Source organism: Amblyomma maculatum, chromosome 7 (genome assembly GCF_055883805.1).
Source record: "Amblyomma maculatum isolate TAMU_Amacu chromosome 7, ASM5588380v1, whole genome shotgun sequence".
Taxonomy (NCBI): Eukaryota; Metazoa; Arthropoda; class Arachnida; order Ixodida; family Ixodidae; genus Amblyomma; species Amblyomma maculatum.
Window position 1 is genome coordinate 7,004,114 of NC_139350.1, and position 15,377 is coordinate 7,019,490.

The 15,377-nt window shown below is 45.3% G+C and overlaps 1 protein-coding gene across 1 annotated transcript in view; it reads right to left on the reverse strand.

Annotated features, from left to right (window-relative positions):
- The window catches only part of LOC146182667 (alpha-amylase-like), an 81,706-nt gene extending 72,841 nt beyond the window's left edge, over positions 1–8,865 (reverse strand). Inside the window, exon 1 of the mRNA XM_084609574.1 lies at positions 8,758–8,865. Within this exon, the coding sequence (XP_084465700.1) occupies positions 8,758–8,865 (108 nt within the window). The remainder of the gene's footprint in view (positions 1–8,757) is intronic.
- Positions 8,866–15,377: the final 6,512 nt, after the last annotated feature.

Genomic DNA, 15,377 nt, shown 5'->3' on the forward strand with positions numbered 1-15,377 from the left:
TTCCGTGTTCCAGCCGAGCGCACTACTCACTACATTGACTTTCTGAGAACGAGTAAATAAATCTTGTGTAACGCTGGGATGCCGGGGGAGTTCAGGGAAAAGACAACAGTGGCGTTAGAGAATAGGGTCAAATGCAGCAGCACGCTCGCAGTGCGTTCATCCGCCTAGTATACGTCGCAGTGTGGGCTCAGAGCTTCATTCTTCATGGCTATGGGGGGACGACGCAGCACGCTATGGTCGCGGGCGAGGAAACCGAGAAAGTAAATCAAGGCGGAAGATGATGAAAAGTTTTTAGAGGCCGATCGTCCTAAACGGCTTCGGGCAGTAGGTATCGAAAATATGTGATGTAGTCATTGAAGTGTGAACTGGGAGAATTGGATGAAGTGTGAATAAAAGATGCAAAATTCCGATTGAAACGTCCATGTGGAATTTCGCTTTCTCATTCTGAGAAAGGTCTAAGCACCCCCCCCCCCTAAATATTTTGACTCGCCCGTGATATAAACGTGCCGTTTTCACTGCGATTTCCGGTGCCACAGCATGTGGCAGCGCATGTTTTCTTCGGCACGTTTTTACTTGCCCTAGGAGACTTCCTCTAAAACTGGGGTATGGCGAAGGCGTTTCGCCACAATGAGCCCGGTATGCTTCCTGTAAATGCCCGTTCTGTGCCGCTAAGACTGCAGAAGAGAGTGCGGGCTCCTCCGCGCCATCATCTGCCACGGGACACGTAAGATGGCACGGTTCGTACGAATACTGTTCTGGTAGCACCGCAACATACAAGCACTGAGAGACACAGGGGAGGTTATGCCATAGTTTGTTTATATTCTTTGTCATCATTTCGAAACTTGCCATAAGACATACTACATGAAATTATGTAAAGCATTTTTCCCAGAAACCGGAGAAGGCAACTGCTCTTATTATTGTCGGTCAGCCACATGCAGAAATTCTTGACGCCGTTGGTACCAATTCCTGCAGACTCTGTGTCCTTGATGCTATTTTCCGTGCCCAAGCTCATGGCAGGTGGCGAACATTCACCTCGGCAGCCGGTGTGAAGCACTTCGGCGAAGTGGCGGGTCGTACGTCTTCTTCATAGCCTTATCAGCACGTGACCAACGGGGTAACGGCTGCCCCGATGCCTAAAACAGTCTAGTTCAGTTATGAGGGAGGGGGAAGTGTACAGCGGAAAGAAGGCGTGTGTAGTTTGCATTAAAGAGGACGCTAAGGCGGAGAAGAGAAGCGGCCATCAAAGGGGAGCGTGGCCCTCCTCAGCATCTTCTTGTGTCCAGTGTATCTGGCGGTAAATTCGATCTGGTGACGTGCACAGCGCACCCTCCTTTTCCCGCCGGTTGAGTGAGCTAACATGGTTACGGCCGCCCGGCTTTGCTCAGTCGCAACAGCCTCCGGTCGCTATGGGTGCCATTGGGAAGCATAGTGAGAGGTAGGAGACCCGCAGCGAGTTGCCAGTGTGGTCGTTATCCCGTTGCAGGGGCGGTGGCAGGTCCAGAATTGGTCTAGACGGGGCCCTGGTTCCAAAAAGGAATTACGCACCCGCAAATCGGTTGGTTTTTGATGCCGAAGAGAACGGGTTCTCGCGGAGGCCTAGCGGCTGGGGCAAACCTAGCCTAGCTTTTGGGACATTCGCCCTTGGGCTCAAAAGAAAGGAGACGTTGGTGGTAAAGTGGTTTGGTTTGGTTTGGTTTGTGGGGTTTAACGTCCCAAAGCAACTCAGGCTATGAGAGACGCCGTAGTGGAGGACTCCGGTAATTTCGACCACCTGGGGTTCTTTAACGCGCACTGACATCGCACAGCACACGGGCGCCTTGCTTTTCGCCTCCATCGAAGTTGGTGGTAAAGTAGCCAAATTGGGAATAGACTGGTGGAATAAAGGTGTGGAAGCGCCTAGTATGGAAAGGTCTTTCATTGAGTACCACGCTGGAAGAGACAAGCAGCTAGTACGAGAGTTCAAAGGGGCTAAAGCACCCGGTACAACACCGAACGTGGCTGGGCTCCGCAGGTGTGCGAGAATGGCGCAAACGCCTAGAATCGAAAGGTGTTAAAGCAGTGAGTACCACTCTGAAGCCAGAACAGAAAAGCAGCCAGAACAAGTAGGAGTACGGGAACGGTCTGAAAACACCGACATCGGAAGGAGTCTGACGAAAATCGCTCAACTACTCTGTTTGCTAATTGTATATCTTTGTAGGTAGCAAGCCGAGTAGCTGTGGAGATCATTGCGTTGCCGAGGTTGAATTCCTAGATTGGTCATACATACTATGTCAGAACGAAAATCGGACTAGCATTCAATAGTGTGCGTCAGAGTCAGTACTCACGACCACTTGCTTAGTACCTTGGAGCAGGAAGGAAAACCAATGAACACCTCCAATGCAAAACTACTAGCTCTTGGCGTTCACAACACCTTCGAAGAGATCAAAGAAGCACAACTGGTCACACAGATAGCCAGGCTCCAGCAGACTTCTACGGGGCGCTCGCTTCTTAGCGACTGGGGCTAGGTGGAACTGCGGAAATCGATAATCGTACTGCGAGCATACCGGACGCAATTCTCCAGACGCTAAAGGTTAGCTCCCTTCCAGAAACATGGACCCCAATTTGCATGTGGCCCGTAGGGCAGCTCGGGCGAAGTATGTACAACAAAATTTAGCTACAAAATCCACAGCGGTATACACGGACGCGGCTCCGTATACAGGAAGCTCACATAACAGCGCAGTGGCGGTAGCTATTGATTCCAACCTAAAGGAACTAGCTAGCGCCTCACTCAAGGATTGCACGGTAACCGACGGGGAGGAGCTGGCCGTTACTCTAGCGGTGGTCGCCGGGTATCGAAGCAACACGTCCCTTACCATTGTTACAGATTCGGGAGAAGCGTGCCGTAACTATATGAACGGCCGCATAGGTCGCGCCGCGCTGAGGCTCCTCCAGAGCGCGACCCCATCAAAAGTCACACACAATATCTACTGGGTGCCAGGACGCACCGACATAGCAGGGAACGAACGCGCCGATGAGGTAGCTCGAGGGTACACGAGCCGAGCTTCCTCCCAATCGGACGATCTACCCGAGCGAGTCGGCCCTACGAACTCAGACATTCTTAACTACTATAAGGGGGTACGGATCCGCTATCCGCCGCCTCATCGGGATCTAAAACAACAAGAGACAGACTACTGGCGAAGACTGCAGACAGGAACATTCCCTATCCTGCATATCCTAAGCAAAATTTACCCGTTACAATATCGGGAACCTGCCCATGGTGTGGTAGCAAACCTTCGTTATACCACATCACGTGGCAATGTAGAAATAACGATAGCTTTCGTAAAGAGCCGAGTGAGAAACAGTGGGAGAGCCGGCTCTCCAGCGGCGATCTGGATTGCCAACTAGGTCTGATCCAGCACGCCCAGCGAGCAGCGAAGCTCAGCGGAGTCCTGAAATAGGGGCACCGACCCTGTGAGAAGACGGAAGATGGACCTCTTCTGCTACTAGCACAAGAACTTCCTAGAGAAATTAACGTATTTCCTATCCTATCCTATCTTCTGACGGCTAAATCTACTCTCCAATATATTGAGTAGGGTGGGGCTTCACGTTAGGAGGCCTACGGTATTGATGAGCGCAAAGAGTAGACAATCCACCGAGAAGACACAAGGACAGGCGCTAACAACTACTTTATTCTTCGTGACAACAACGCATATACGGTCCTGAGGCCACCCTTGTGCAAGCATACAACAAACCGTTATGTCAACTGGTCCAAGTGAACACGTCGCGAACACAAAACTTGTGCTTCTTGTCAAAAACAAAAATAAACACGCGTGGTTGGCGCTTGAGGCATTTCATATCAAAGAAAAAGCTGAAGACTGTATTAGCGACAATTCTATTTCTTTGTTCCTATTTATTGCTTTCACCTCCACCTATTAGCGCCTAAGCAATCTGGAACTGGGCCTGGTTTAATATCCTGGGCTCCAACATCGATTGTACAAGAGGTCTTGTCGTTATAATTCGATCTCCTTCTCCTCTAGGCGAAATACGCTTTTTTTTCAAGTTTATGGAAGTGGCGGATACGTTTTAGTCCTATGGAGCAGTTGTGTCCCTTTGCCAGATTTATGAATATCTGGGCCAAGATATTTTAACGCGTGCTTTGTTTTAAGGCCTGATTTCTTAATTTTCAGGCTCTTCGTTGCGACCCCCTTATGGTGGCTCAGTGGCTAGGGCACAGGACTGATGTTCCCAAGGACGCGGGATAAATCCCGGCCACGGCGAGCGCTTTTCGACAGAGGCAAAAAGCAAGGCGCTAGTGTGTTATGCGATGTCAGTGCACGTTAAAGAACCCCAGTTGGTCGAAATTATCGGTGTCATTCACTACGTTAACCCCATCAGTTCAGTTAAGTCGTGTCCGACTCTTTGTGACCCTATGGACCATGTCACGCCACGCTTTCCGGTCTCACTATCTTCCTAACATCACATAACTTCATCTGCAGTGCCTCGAGGATGCCATCTAACCATCGCGTTCGCTGCCTACCCCTTCTCCGGCGACCCTCAACTTTTCCCAACATCAAATCTTTCTCCAGCGACTCTTTTCTTCTCATCAGATGACCACGTAAACGAAATCATAAACCAAACTTTTTTTTGCGAATTGTTTTCTTGCATTCTTGTTTGCAACCTGAATACAGATGGACTTAAAGGACAACTGATGAACACCTGAACCGTGGACTTACTCGTCTAGTAAGTTTAAGGCCGCTTGCAGGTAAAGATTGTGTATCAAGGGCTTTATGAGTAGACCAAAACGTGACATCGTCTGCAGTAATAATGAACAGAACCTCTGGTATTTCAGCTAATTTCTACATAAATAGGGTGAGTGCGATATTTAATGACAAAAGTGCTAAAGCTGACCCTTTTGGCAGCCTTTTTGAGGTGTAATTGACGATCTCATGATTTACAGCCCTTAGCCACACGGATAAAGAAAGAAAGACGACGGCACGGCGCCTGTGTCGTCGTTCTTTGTCTTCCTTTCTTTGTTCGTGTGGCTAAGCGCTGTCAATCATGGATCAATACCAACTAGCCCAGCAGCTTGTCCTATTGATGATTTGTTGTCCTTTTCATAGGACAGAAAACGAACTGTTCTTAAGCAAACTCTGTACCTCTTCCATGACCTGCAACGCGTGTAACGCGTTGTTGTCTGCCTTTTTCCCATCGGTACCCACCACGGTGCGTACAAGCTGCATATGAGGCGACACATATATGACCTCTTAAGGCACTTTAGACAACCTATTTGCTGCACCAGGGCTGGAATCCAGTTTGTCGAGCATGGTATTCTTGTTGACTTTTCAACCACTGTGACAGGTGGATAGCATTCATCTTTTCATAAATCTTGGAAATTGTAAGCGTTAGCGAAATAAGCCACAATTATTTTAGGTCCTTCGGTTCGCTGCGGATCCTCTCCCCGTTCCAGCGGCACGGTCAACTGAGGCCAGCCGAGAGCAGAAGATGAAACCATCATCATCATAGTCATCAGCCCGATTATACCCACAGCAAGACGAACCTCCCCCATATTTCTCCAATTAACCCGAACCTGTGCTAGCGGCATCCACTTGACCGCTGCAAACAACCTCATCCGCCCGATTTAATTTCCTGTCGCCTCCTGTTATGCTTTCCTTCCCTTGATATCCAATTTGTTACCCTTACCGACTCTTGGTCCTCCTTTCTTCGCACTACAACTGCTGTCCACGCCCATTACTTTTAATTTCCTCTAGAATGACGGTAACCTGAGTTATTTCTCTGACCCACTCTGCACTCTTCCTATCTATTAACGTTACACCTACCAGCTTCCGTTCAATAGCTCTCAGCGTTGTCCTCAACTTAAGTAAAACCCTCTTCATTAGTCTCTACCTGTCAGCCCCAAACATTTTGAAAAACATTTTGAAGCCTCGCATGGCAAGTGCCAACGTAGAAAGGAAGAGTAGAGGGAAGACGAAGAGAGAGTCGATGGACGGGTGTAGCAAGCTGTTTGCTGGATCACAGTGGAGTAGCTGACGGCGTGTCACGTGGTGATTAGCGGGCTGATGACGCAACTTGCTGTCCAGTATAAACATGACAAGGACAATGGCCACTGTGTCCTGGGGTAACAGTAAAGCTCACGCATTTTCCGCTATATCAGTCACATGGTTCATTGATACTTTTGCGCGGTAGAGCATACAGGTCGTTCCAACGAGAAGCCACCGATGAGGAGACAAATTGTTTCCATTGCTTACGTCTTCCGTAGGGGAGCCGATACGTCTTGTTTTCTTGACCTTTGGCCGGTGATCCGTTTGTTGTTGAGATATGACTTGTGTCCAAGACTAAATTGGTCACTCTAACTGAACAACGATGAAGGATGACGGATGAATAGCAGTTCAGTGCGGATATTACAGCACGACAACGGACGAAAGACGTTAGTGTCGCCTTCTTTCGCCCTTCGTTTGTTTTCGCGCTGTAGCATCCACAGTGAGCAACTGAACAGTAAAAGCTGTGAGAAGATAGGAGGGAGTTTGGCAAGCACTCCCCCATCCACTTCTTATGGGCCATCAGTTGTTTTGCCTTCGCATTATATGCACTGTCCGTACCGATGCATGAACTCGACAGAATGTGTTTGCTCTCTCTGCGATTCTCCTCGCTTTCTGTCTCTTAACCTTGCACCTATCATTTGCTTTCCATAGTCGCTGCGTCGTCCTCAAATGAAGCTGAACCGTTTTCGCTTTAAAGCAGGCCGTCTCGCCTCGCAGTCAACTCGCGTTGTTACTAGGTTTTGTTTGTTCATTGGTCATAAATGGAGCATCCTACGTTTATTTGGCTTCATCTCACCAACAGCAACATTCATGGTCGTTAAAATGCCAGTTCTTTTTTTTTTTTTTTCGGGAGATGATTTTGCCTCTCGCAGGCCTAAAGAAGAAAGTCAGTTCGGTAGCAAAATAGTTCCAGTTCGGAATATGAAATGAGGCCACTAGAGCTGCAGTTGGCACTTAGGCTTTGTTCCTATACTATGACATAAAAGAGCGGATGCGATAAACACCGTAATGTTACTCAAAAGTCCGTTCTGAAACTTCCGAATGTTTTTTTCTTTTTTTCATTTTTGGTACATATACAGTATTCATTTATACTGTTTTACAGCCACAGCTGCATACGCCACGACCAGACGCCGTACAGACGATGCGGCGCGGAGCAGCACAACGACCCCTCGTGATTGGCTGCTTCCACAACTCTGCAACAAAGTGGTCCGAGAGGATCCTGCTGTTCGCGCCGCCGAAGCTAAATAGTCGCACTCAAATTTCACATTAGGGAATATCGCAATCGTATTGAGAATACTTATTAATCTGTATCGATGTTTCTCTGAAATCACATGATAAATACGACACCATGGTCTGTACAGGTGTACTGTGCGGCATAGTGGACATTATGTCCATGGTAGCAGGTTGTTTTAAGATGCTCAGCTAATTATCATTAACTAATCAACTTTTGAAACTGGGGGCTAATTTGCGAGAGGGATTCGAGCCGACGGCATATATGTATGTCCGATAAGCGTAGACGTCCACTGAAAGTGCGACAGATACTTGCCTGCCTTTCCTCAAAAGACTAACTTAACCAAAAAGTAAAAAGAAAATCACGGAAAAATGACTGTGTTAAAGCTTGCCCGTTTTCCTAATATATGCAGTATATTTCGAAATCAACACGAAGTTCAGCGTCGCGGCATACCGTAAGTAAAGCATCAGTGTGGCACGGTCGAATCGAGTGCTCCGAATAGCCGAGTAGCCGTAGACTCAGCAACTACACGTGGCGCCAGGTGGCGCTTTCGGGAGCACGAAAATGGTGACAGCCTTATGTATGGTGTTGCCGTTCTTTGCTCATGGCCTAGGCCACTTTCTTCCCTACTCCGCCCGAGGCGCAGGAATGTCTCTTCGTGGATTAAAGTGGGGCTGAAACAATTCTGCCATTTACTCGCGCATTCTTTGCGGCACGGGCTTGTTTTTCGCAAAAAAATTCAAGTTCGTTTTCTCTATAGTACCGATTAAAAAATTTAACAAACAAGGTTCACCTACGGTATTTAATGCCTCCAATCTAAACATAAAACTGTCCTCTACAAACAAAAATCAAATGTAAATATTTGTTAATAACAATAAACAAATCGCCTTTTATTTGCCGGCTACCCCGAACAAAATCTCCGTCTTGCCTCTCCGCTATAACCGAGGCCAACACGTTAAAACCGAGGACTACACACATTTCTCTCAAAAACCAGCCCATATTTCTTGATAAGCCTGGTGTTAACCGCTTCTGAGACGTTCTACACGATGACTCCTAAACTTTGCATGTTTTTCATTATTATCATATGGGCGCACCTCCTGTAACATCGAGAATCGTTATGAACATATGAATCATACATATGGAAACATTCGGACCGAGTATAACATCAGGCTAGCACACCGTATGCGAATCACATAGACGCTACGTAGAAATGGAAAATAAATAAATAAGTGTATAGCAAAAACACGAAAAGCAGGCTGCATACATATTTTCGCATATATTTTTTCTAGACATAAGAGAGCTATTTCCCCATCACAGGATATGAGTGGCTCATATGGAGGAAATGCGCCCTAGGTGCGGCCTCCTGCAGTCCGGAAATTACGGTACTTTTTTTCTTCTTTTTTTTTTTGTAATGCAGATGACGACACCATGAAACCGGGGCAATTAGGCTACCACTATACCAGGCCAGATAAAAACAATCGTTTATACCTGTACGGCGCCGAAGCCGTTTGGGCCGAGGTATGTCTCGCACTCTCGAGCGATGTCGTCATACCGCCACTCGAACAGCTGCACGATCACGGTGCGGTTGGGCAGCATGTGTGTCTGCAGCGGCCCGGTGTGTCGTTTCGTAGTCGTTGGCCTTAGTGGGGTGTGCGTCCATGGTCTTAGGGTCGCTCTCGCTGTGACGAATTCAGTACATGTCAAGACATGCCACGGTAATTACTGCTGTGGGAGGCGCGCTGGTGCACACGCAACGTTATTATAAACGGCAGGAAAGAAGCCAATGACAACGAAGGATCACACAGTCAAGGATCGTCCTTGTCTGTGTATTTATTCGGTGTCGTCAGTTTCTCTGCTGCTATCTGCAATACTCTTCAATGCGGACAGACTCTGGTCTGAATCCGTCCGACGCAGAGTAAGCCTCTAAACGATGCAGTTTCTCCAGTTTAAGATAACGGCATCACTAAAGACCTCCTATACATCTCGTCACTGACGAATCTTTGATGGTAAGAATCTTTCAGATTTCCAGCTATTCCTCCTTTCTGGGGGCTTGTTTTCTCAAAGAACATGCAGTGTGCGTGAGTTAGTCGTACATAACGCAGACTATTGAAATGACTTCTCATCATCAAATAACTTCTCAACTATATCATCAAATATCTATTTTGCCGTCACAGTGGGAGGGTATTGAAAAATTAAGAGAATTGATGATTTCTCTCAAAGGGAAGTGTTATTAACTGGATATCCGTTTGGCTTCAAGAAAGGTTCTTCTGAAAGAGCTCCTCTGATCCAAATAGAGATACTTTAGAATGAATAAAAAGAAAACTCGGAACATTCAAACTTTACTTAGAATTCAGCAATGCCTTTGATCGCGTTTACCTGTAAGCTGATAAACTGGAATCGGTACACGTGCCCAAGTTATCTGATCACACCTGTCATCCTCGGTCTCAGTTTGTGTAAATTAACGATAATTAATCACATATAAAACTTCCACAATTTTAATTGCCAAAATTCGGTAGTCGGGTTCACAGCCTTTACGTTCTTCATTTCATTACCTCGAAGACGCGCTGAGGGGTATTACATAAAGGGTGGAAATACGCATTATAAAGAGCAAGTGTTAGCACAAAGAAAGGTGATCTGTTACATTTTTGCCAAAAGTAGACAAACATTGATGGCAGTGATGTAGTTGGTCAGCTCGTTCCAGTCTGCAGCATCACGGGAAAAAAATAAAGTGCAAAGGTGACAGTGCAGGCGCGTGATCGGTAAACTTAGAATGGATAACGCGTGTGGTGGGATATGCGAGCTGGCGGGACAATGTAGGGTGCGCATCCGAGCGAGCTGTGAAACCATTTGCGGAATATGTAAACACTGGCGATATAGCGGCAAAGGAGAGATACAATAAACTGTATTCTGCTTTCACTGATGACACAGGGTTGTTATAAGAGCATAAGAATGAATGAATTTGGCCGTTCTGTCTTTAAGTGTTCCAAGTGTATTGCCGCGAACTATACTTAAATCTTTATTCTTTTTCGACAGCCGCTGGCATGCAGCCTTATGACTGTTATTCTAGCGCGCGGATCAATTTTGTATTCTGTGTTCGTTGATGTCGCGAGACGATGCTGTATCATTTTCTTCGTCGCGAAAGATGCGTCGGGACGTATCTGGAAGATTCCAGCCGATCGCGTGTGTTTCTACAAGGTTCCAGGTTATGCCCTTTGCGCCGCCTTCAAATTGAGCGCTGAATATTGTAACGGGCATTCGTAGATCGACGACCGACGAACACTTTTGTGGTTATCGCCACCCGCTTAGTTCTTTTGAGTTGATTCCTGCGAAGATCGTCTCCTCATTTGTTGCCAAAGGCATTGTCACCCCCACGTGACAGTATTGATAAAGTAACTGTGATGTGGATTCCAAATGAGCAATGCATATTCTAGCTTGAACCTTGCGTTTACATTTTAGGTTTTTAGGTTTACGCTTTAGGGGGCATTGTTTAGCTTTTTACGTTCACGTTTTGAGGAGCATGACAGAGATGGCGTCGTTAAAATCAAAGCGTTTTGTTTGCAGACGAAATTATATTGTTAATATGAGTTGCTCAGGTTATAGCATGGTACAAGTTGACACCCAAATACTTACATGACTGAACAAAGACACTAGCTATTGTGTAGGGGAATTCAAGTGGGTTACGGGGGTGGTGAAAAGACGAGTGTTTACTTTTATTTGAGTTAATTTTCTTTAGCCAATCGTCACACTATTTCTGATTGCGGTTAAGGTCGTCTTGAAATGAAGCCTGGTCGGAGATATCAGTAACTGTCCCATATCTAACGCAGTCGTGTGCGAACTTTCATATGCCACACTGTCGGTAAGTAACTATTGTGGATTCTAGTATGGACACTTGAAGGACGCTAGATGTTACTGGTAATCTATTGCAATTTTGATTGCTAACAACAATGAAATGTAAGCGATTAGGCAATAATTACTCCATCCATCTTAAGATATCTGATGACAAATCTAAATAGGAAAGTTTAAATAGCAAGAGTCTATGTGGTACATTGTTGAATTCCTTCGAAAAATCTAGAAGAATAAGTTTGTTGGTTGCAGTCAAGATTATTATCAACAAATTTGGCTCGCTGCTTTTGACATGAGAACCCTTTTTCAAAAACTGCGCTGCTAATAACGAAAAACGTTGTGCGCATCGAGTAAGCTCATATTTGGGTAGATGACTCGCTCCATGCGGGGGATGCTAGCAAGGCAACTGGAGCGGTGATCGAGTGGCGAATCTTGTAGACTGAAACGGTCTTTCCGTATTTCCAGTCGTCTATTAGTTCACCTGATAAGAGTGACTGCGAAAATAGTAGGCGGAAAAATTCAGCACGAATGTCGTCGGCTTTTTTTTTAGGATTTTTGAGGTAATGTTGTCGAGCCCAGATGCAAATGACAGTTTCAGGTTATCGATCAAAGATTAAATACCCATAGACGAAAATGCAAATGACACCATTGCTTGCTCGATCTTTATAAGTGGCGCAGGAATTAATTACTTGTTAGTACATACTGATGAGAAGGTGGTGGTAAACGTTGTAGCGTAGTCTGGGCCACATGATTACTGCGCCTGAATGATCCGTGAGGATTATCTCGGATGTATTTTTGAATTTCTGACTCCAGAATACTCTAGGGATTTTAGTAAGAATATTAGACAGGTTGGAGTGAACGAACTTGCGGTTGATGTCATGAATGGCAAGCAGGTATCTTTTTTTCGGCCTGGGGATATTTTTCCCACGCGCTACTCGTACCTTGAAACTTGGCTGATAGATAATAACGTTTATTTTTGTTTTCCAAGCGCTTTAGTGTTGCATTAGCGCACGTATTCTTGAATTAACGCGAAAACTGAATTTCAGGGTGAAATTATTGAATAGACTGTCAAACTTGCTTTTGAATACCGACCAGTACTTTGTAATGCTAAGGGAGTAGATAGCGTGTACAAAAAGTCAAAAATGCACAATTTCACTATTTATTATTACATAATTAACTGTATCCTCAGATGGTATTGCTGTATTTTTGTTCGCCGGATGAGTTTGAGCTCAAAATTAGCATGAATGACTTTGTGGTCATTTATCTATGGGAAGTAAAGCGCGATAGGCTAAAAAAGCTACCCGGTTGATTTCCTAGTAATGAGTCTAAGATGTATTACGCGTGTGTGCTTTAGTATTACCTAAGTGCGATTGATATCGTGGCAAAAAGTGATAAATTCCCATTCTTCTCCATTGTTAGCTGTCGGTGTAGTCTGGTTATTCCAATCAATATTTGGAAAATTAAAGGCTCCATAAAGAGCAATATACGAATTCGGGTGCATTGTAATAATTTCACTTTTATATTATTGGACTGATCGAGAGCAAAAATCATGATTCATATTCGGTGACTTATAACAAACACAAATGTGTAGTGCAGCATGAATGATAAGCCACAACATTTCTAGGTAAGATGAATATGATCATCCTTGGCTGTCTCCATTAAGTATGACGCCTCCCCGTGCGTCATTATGGGGTTTTCCGAAAAGCCTAAAAAGTCGGCTAAGTCAGTTAGTGTGTCATTGTGTGTGTTGTCGCTGTTCAATAGGTTGTTGCTGGATGGCAAAACAAGATTGTAAATAACTTCGCACTTGGAAAGAGAACCGAGAAGGTTAGTGTAGACAGCTGGGAAAGAAAGGCTAGACAGGCGACTATGGTTGGTATGGTTTTTCTATGGGTCATGATGAAATTATTTCTAATCTCATTATGTAGAAGGCGCAGTATTCACTTAGCGCGAGTATTCGTCGAAAGCATAGTGCTTGGGGCCAATGTGCAAAAGTCTTGTTGCGCTAAGCATATACTGCAGAGTTTCTTTTTGTTTTAGCAAATGTGACTGATTGTTTACGGCTGTTGCTGTGCTCTGAGATGGAAGTCTTGGCCAACACTTAAGCTGGTGCCTTTAGTTTTAGCTCCCTTCGGAAGAATGGTCTCTTTGATTTTATATGACTTGAACTTGACCATTATGGGATGGGTGTGGTTAGATACAAAACGCCCAAGGCGATGAGCGCTTTGATGTTGTCGGGGTAAACTGTTGAGATTTTCAAGACAATGTTGAATGTCTCTTTCCTCAAAGTCAAAAAAGTTATCTCATCAGTTATAATCAGGAATGCAATAAAATGTCAGATTTTTTCGGCGTGAGCGATTTTCGACATCTTGGATTAGGGCTTCCAGAAAGCCGATCTGCCGAGCCCATGCGAGCATTTTCAGATTTCTTTCAGCAACTCAGTTTGGAGGGATGAACAAACTTGAAAAATAACCTACAGATAGCAATTATTGTAGGCTCAATAATAACTTATGCACCATGATTGCTAATGATTGCAATATTTTTTTCACTGGCACAAATCTTTTAAATCTCTCAAGCTCAACTTGTTTTCAGGTGCAGAAATTAGATAAGAACCTCCAGTTTGAAAAAGTAAAAACACATAACAAATGGTTGTTTGTTTCGTGATATATTAATCAGTGCAAACCCCCCAAAACGTTATTACTGGTTCAAATGCCGCCTATAAAACGGGAGAGAAACATAACGGAAAGGCATGGATGCTAATTGAGTGAAGCCAACGTTACTGCCCTGCGCGGGGTATAGAGCAAGAGATGCATCGTTGATTTTTCTAAACATACTTTTTGGAAAGTTCTGTCGGAAAAAAACGTTTTCAGGACGTGTGATCAGGAATCGAAGCTCTGTTGTTATCCAGTGTCCGGAGACCAGAATTTACGTCACTCTCATGTTGTGTAATCAGCTATAGTGAAATCAAGAGATCGCCAAAGAGTGTGTCCTTGTACGCCAAATTTGCGCTTCTTGTGTCCTGGAAACTTATGTCCCCAGTAGTATATGTTAGCAATATATGTTCAAAAGTGGTAGGTAGTCGCCCGTGGCTCAACGAACAAAGGCGCCTTCAGCTTTAAACTGAGCGAGGGCGACGCTTGTACCTTCGCAGGCCTGTTGTCAACGGCGCCTTCATCGCATAGACTACAAGGCGCAATGTGCTCCTTAAGTGCTCTATGCCGTTTTTGACAAGGCTCGTCTAAGCGAAAAAAAGGCAGAGGTTAGGACTATTCGGCTGTGTCAACCATTATATGATTCCGTCCTCGGATGAGGCCCGTACCTCCTGTCGCATTTGGTAGAAAGCCAGCAGGGATGAAAGGCTCGAGGGAGCCCTCCGTTTTCTGCGGCTCTTGTTCACGATTACCTGGAAAGGAGAAAATGAACGTCGCTACATGTGTTGCGGACGGTCGCCAGCTTTGCCAGGCAAAAAAGCCGCCAGCGTTTTTAACAATCAATAGATTTTCGCGCAACCGACCTACAAACACTAATTCATCGTTTCCCATGACGATTGCTCCGTACAGACCACATGTAACCCACAGAAAACACGCAAACCGCTTGAAACGTGAAAAAACCGACGCAATTTCACAGAGATGGAGCGAAGGACGTTACGTGCGCCACAGGGAAGATTACGGGAGAGCCCTTTCTTTGGGAGCAGTGTGTGTTGGATCGAGTTCCCGTTTTTTTTTAAAGGCTCATGTCGCGTTATTGTTGTTTGTCGGTGTTCGCGACATCCTGATTTGTGTATTGCGATCATATTTCGTCGCGGTGATAGCGAGGATAGAACGAGGTGAATAAGATGGCTTACTGCCAAAAAACCTGAACAAGCGTTGAGCCTTAGGCCGAAAGGAAAAGTTTCGATAAGAGAATTTGTCTTCGTCTGAGCTCTCTCGTTGCAGTGCTGATGTGCGAGCTAAACTCTCCCCTTCCCCCCTTCAATATTTTCGGTTTTCTTTAATGTCATGGTAATAGCGCTGAGATATTGATTACGTTCATGCGAATACGTTTCCCGAACCGAATCGAGTACGAACAGTGCATCTCAGCTAACTAGTCGAGTACAAATAGCGCCGCTTCATCGCTGAAACGAACAAATAATGAAATGATTGGATTAATATTCCTCACTTCCGCCAGTAATAGTACCAAATGAGCAATAATGTTAATTTCTGGGTTTGAAGCTATAGTAAGAAAACTCAACACTAATTTACGCCAGGTGACCGCAACAGCATTTC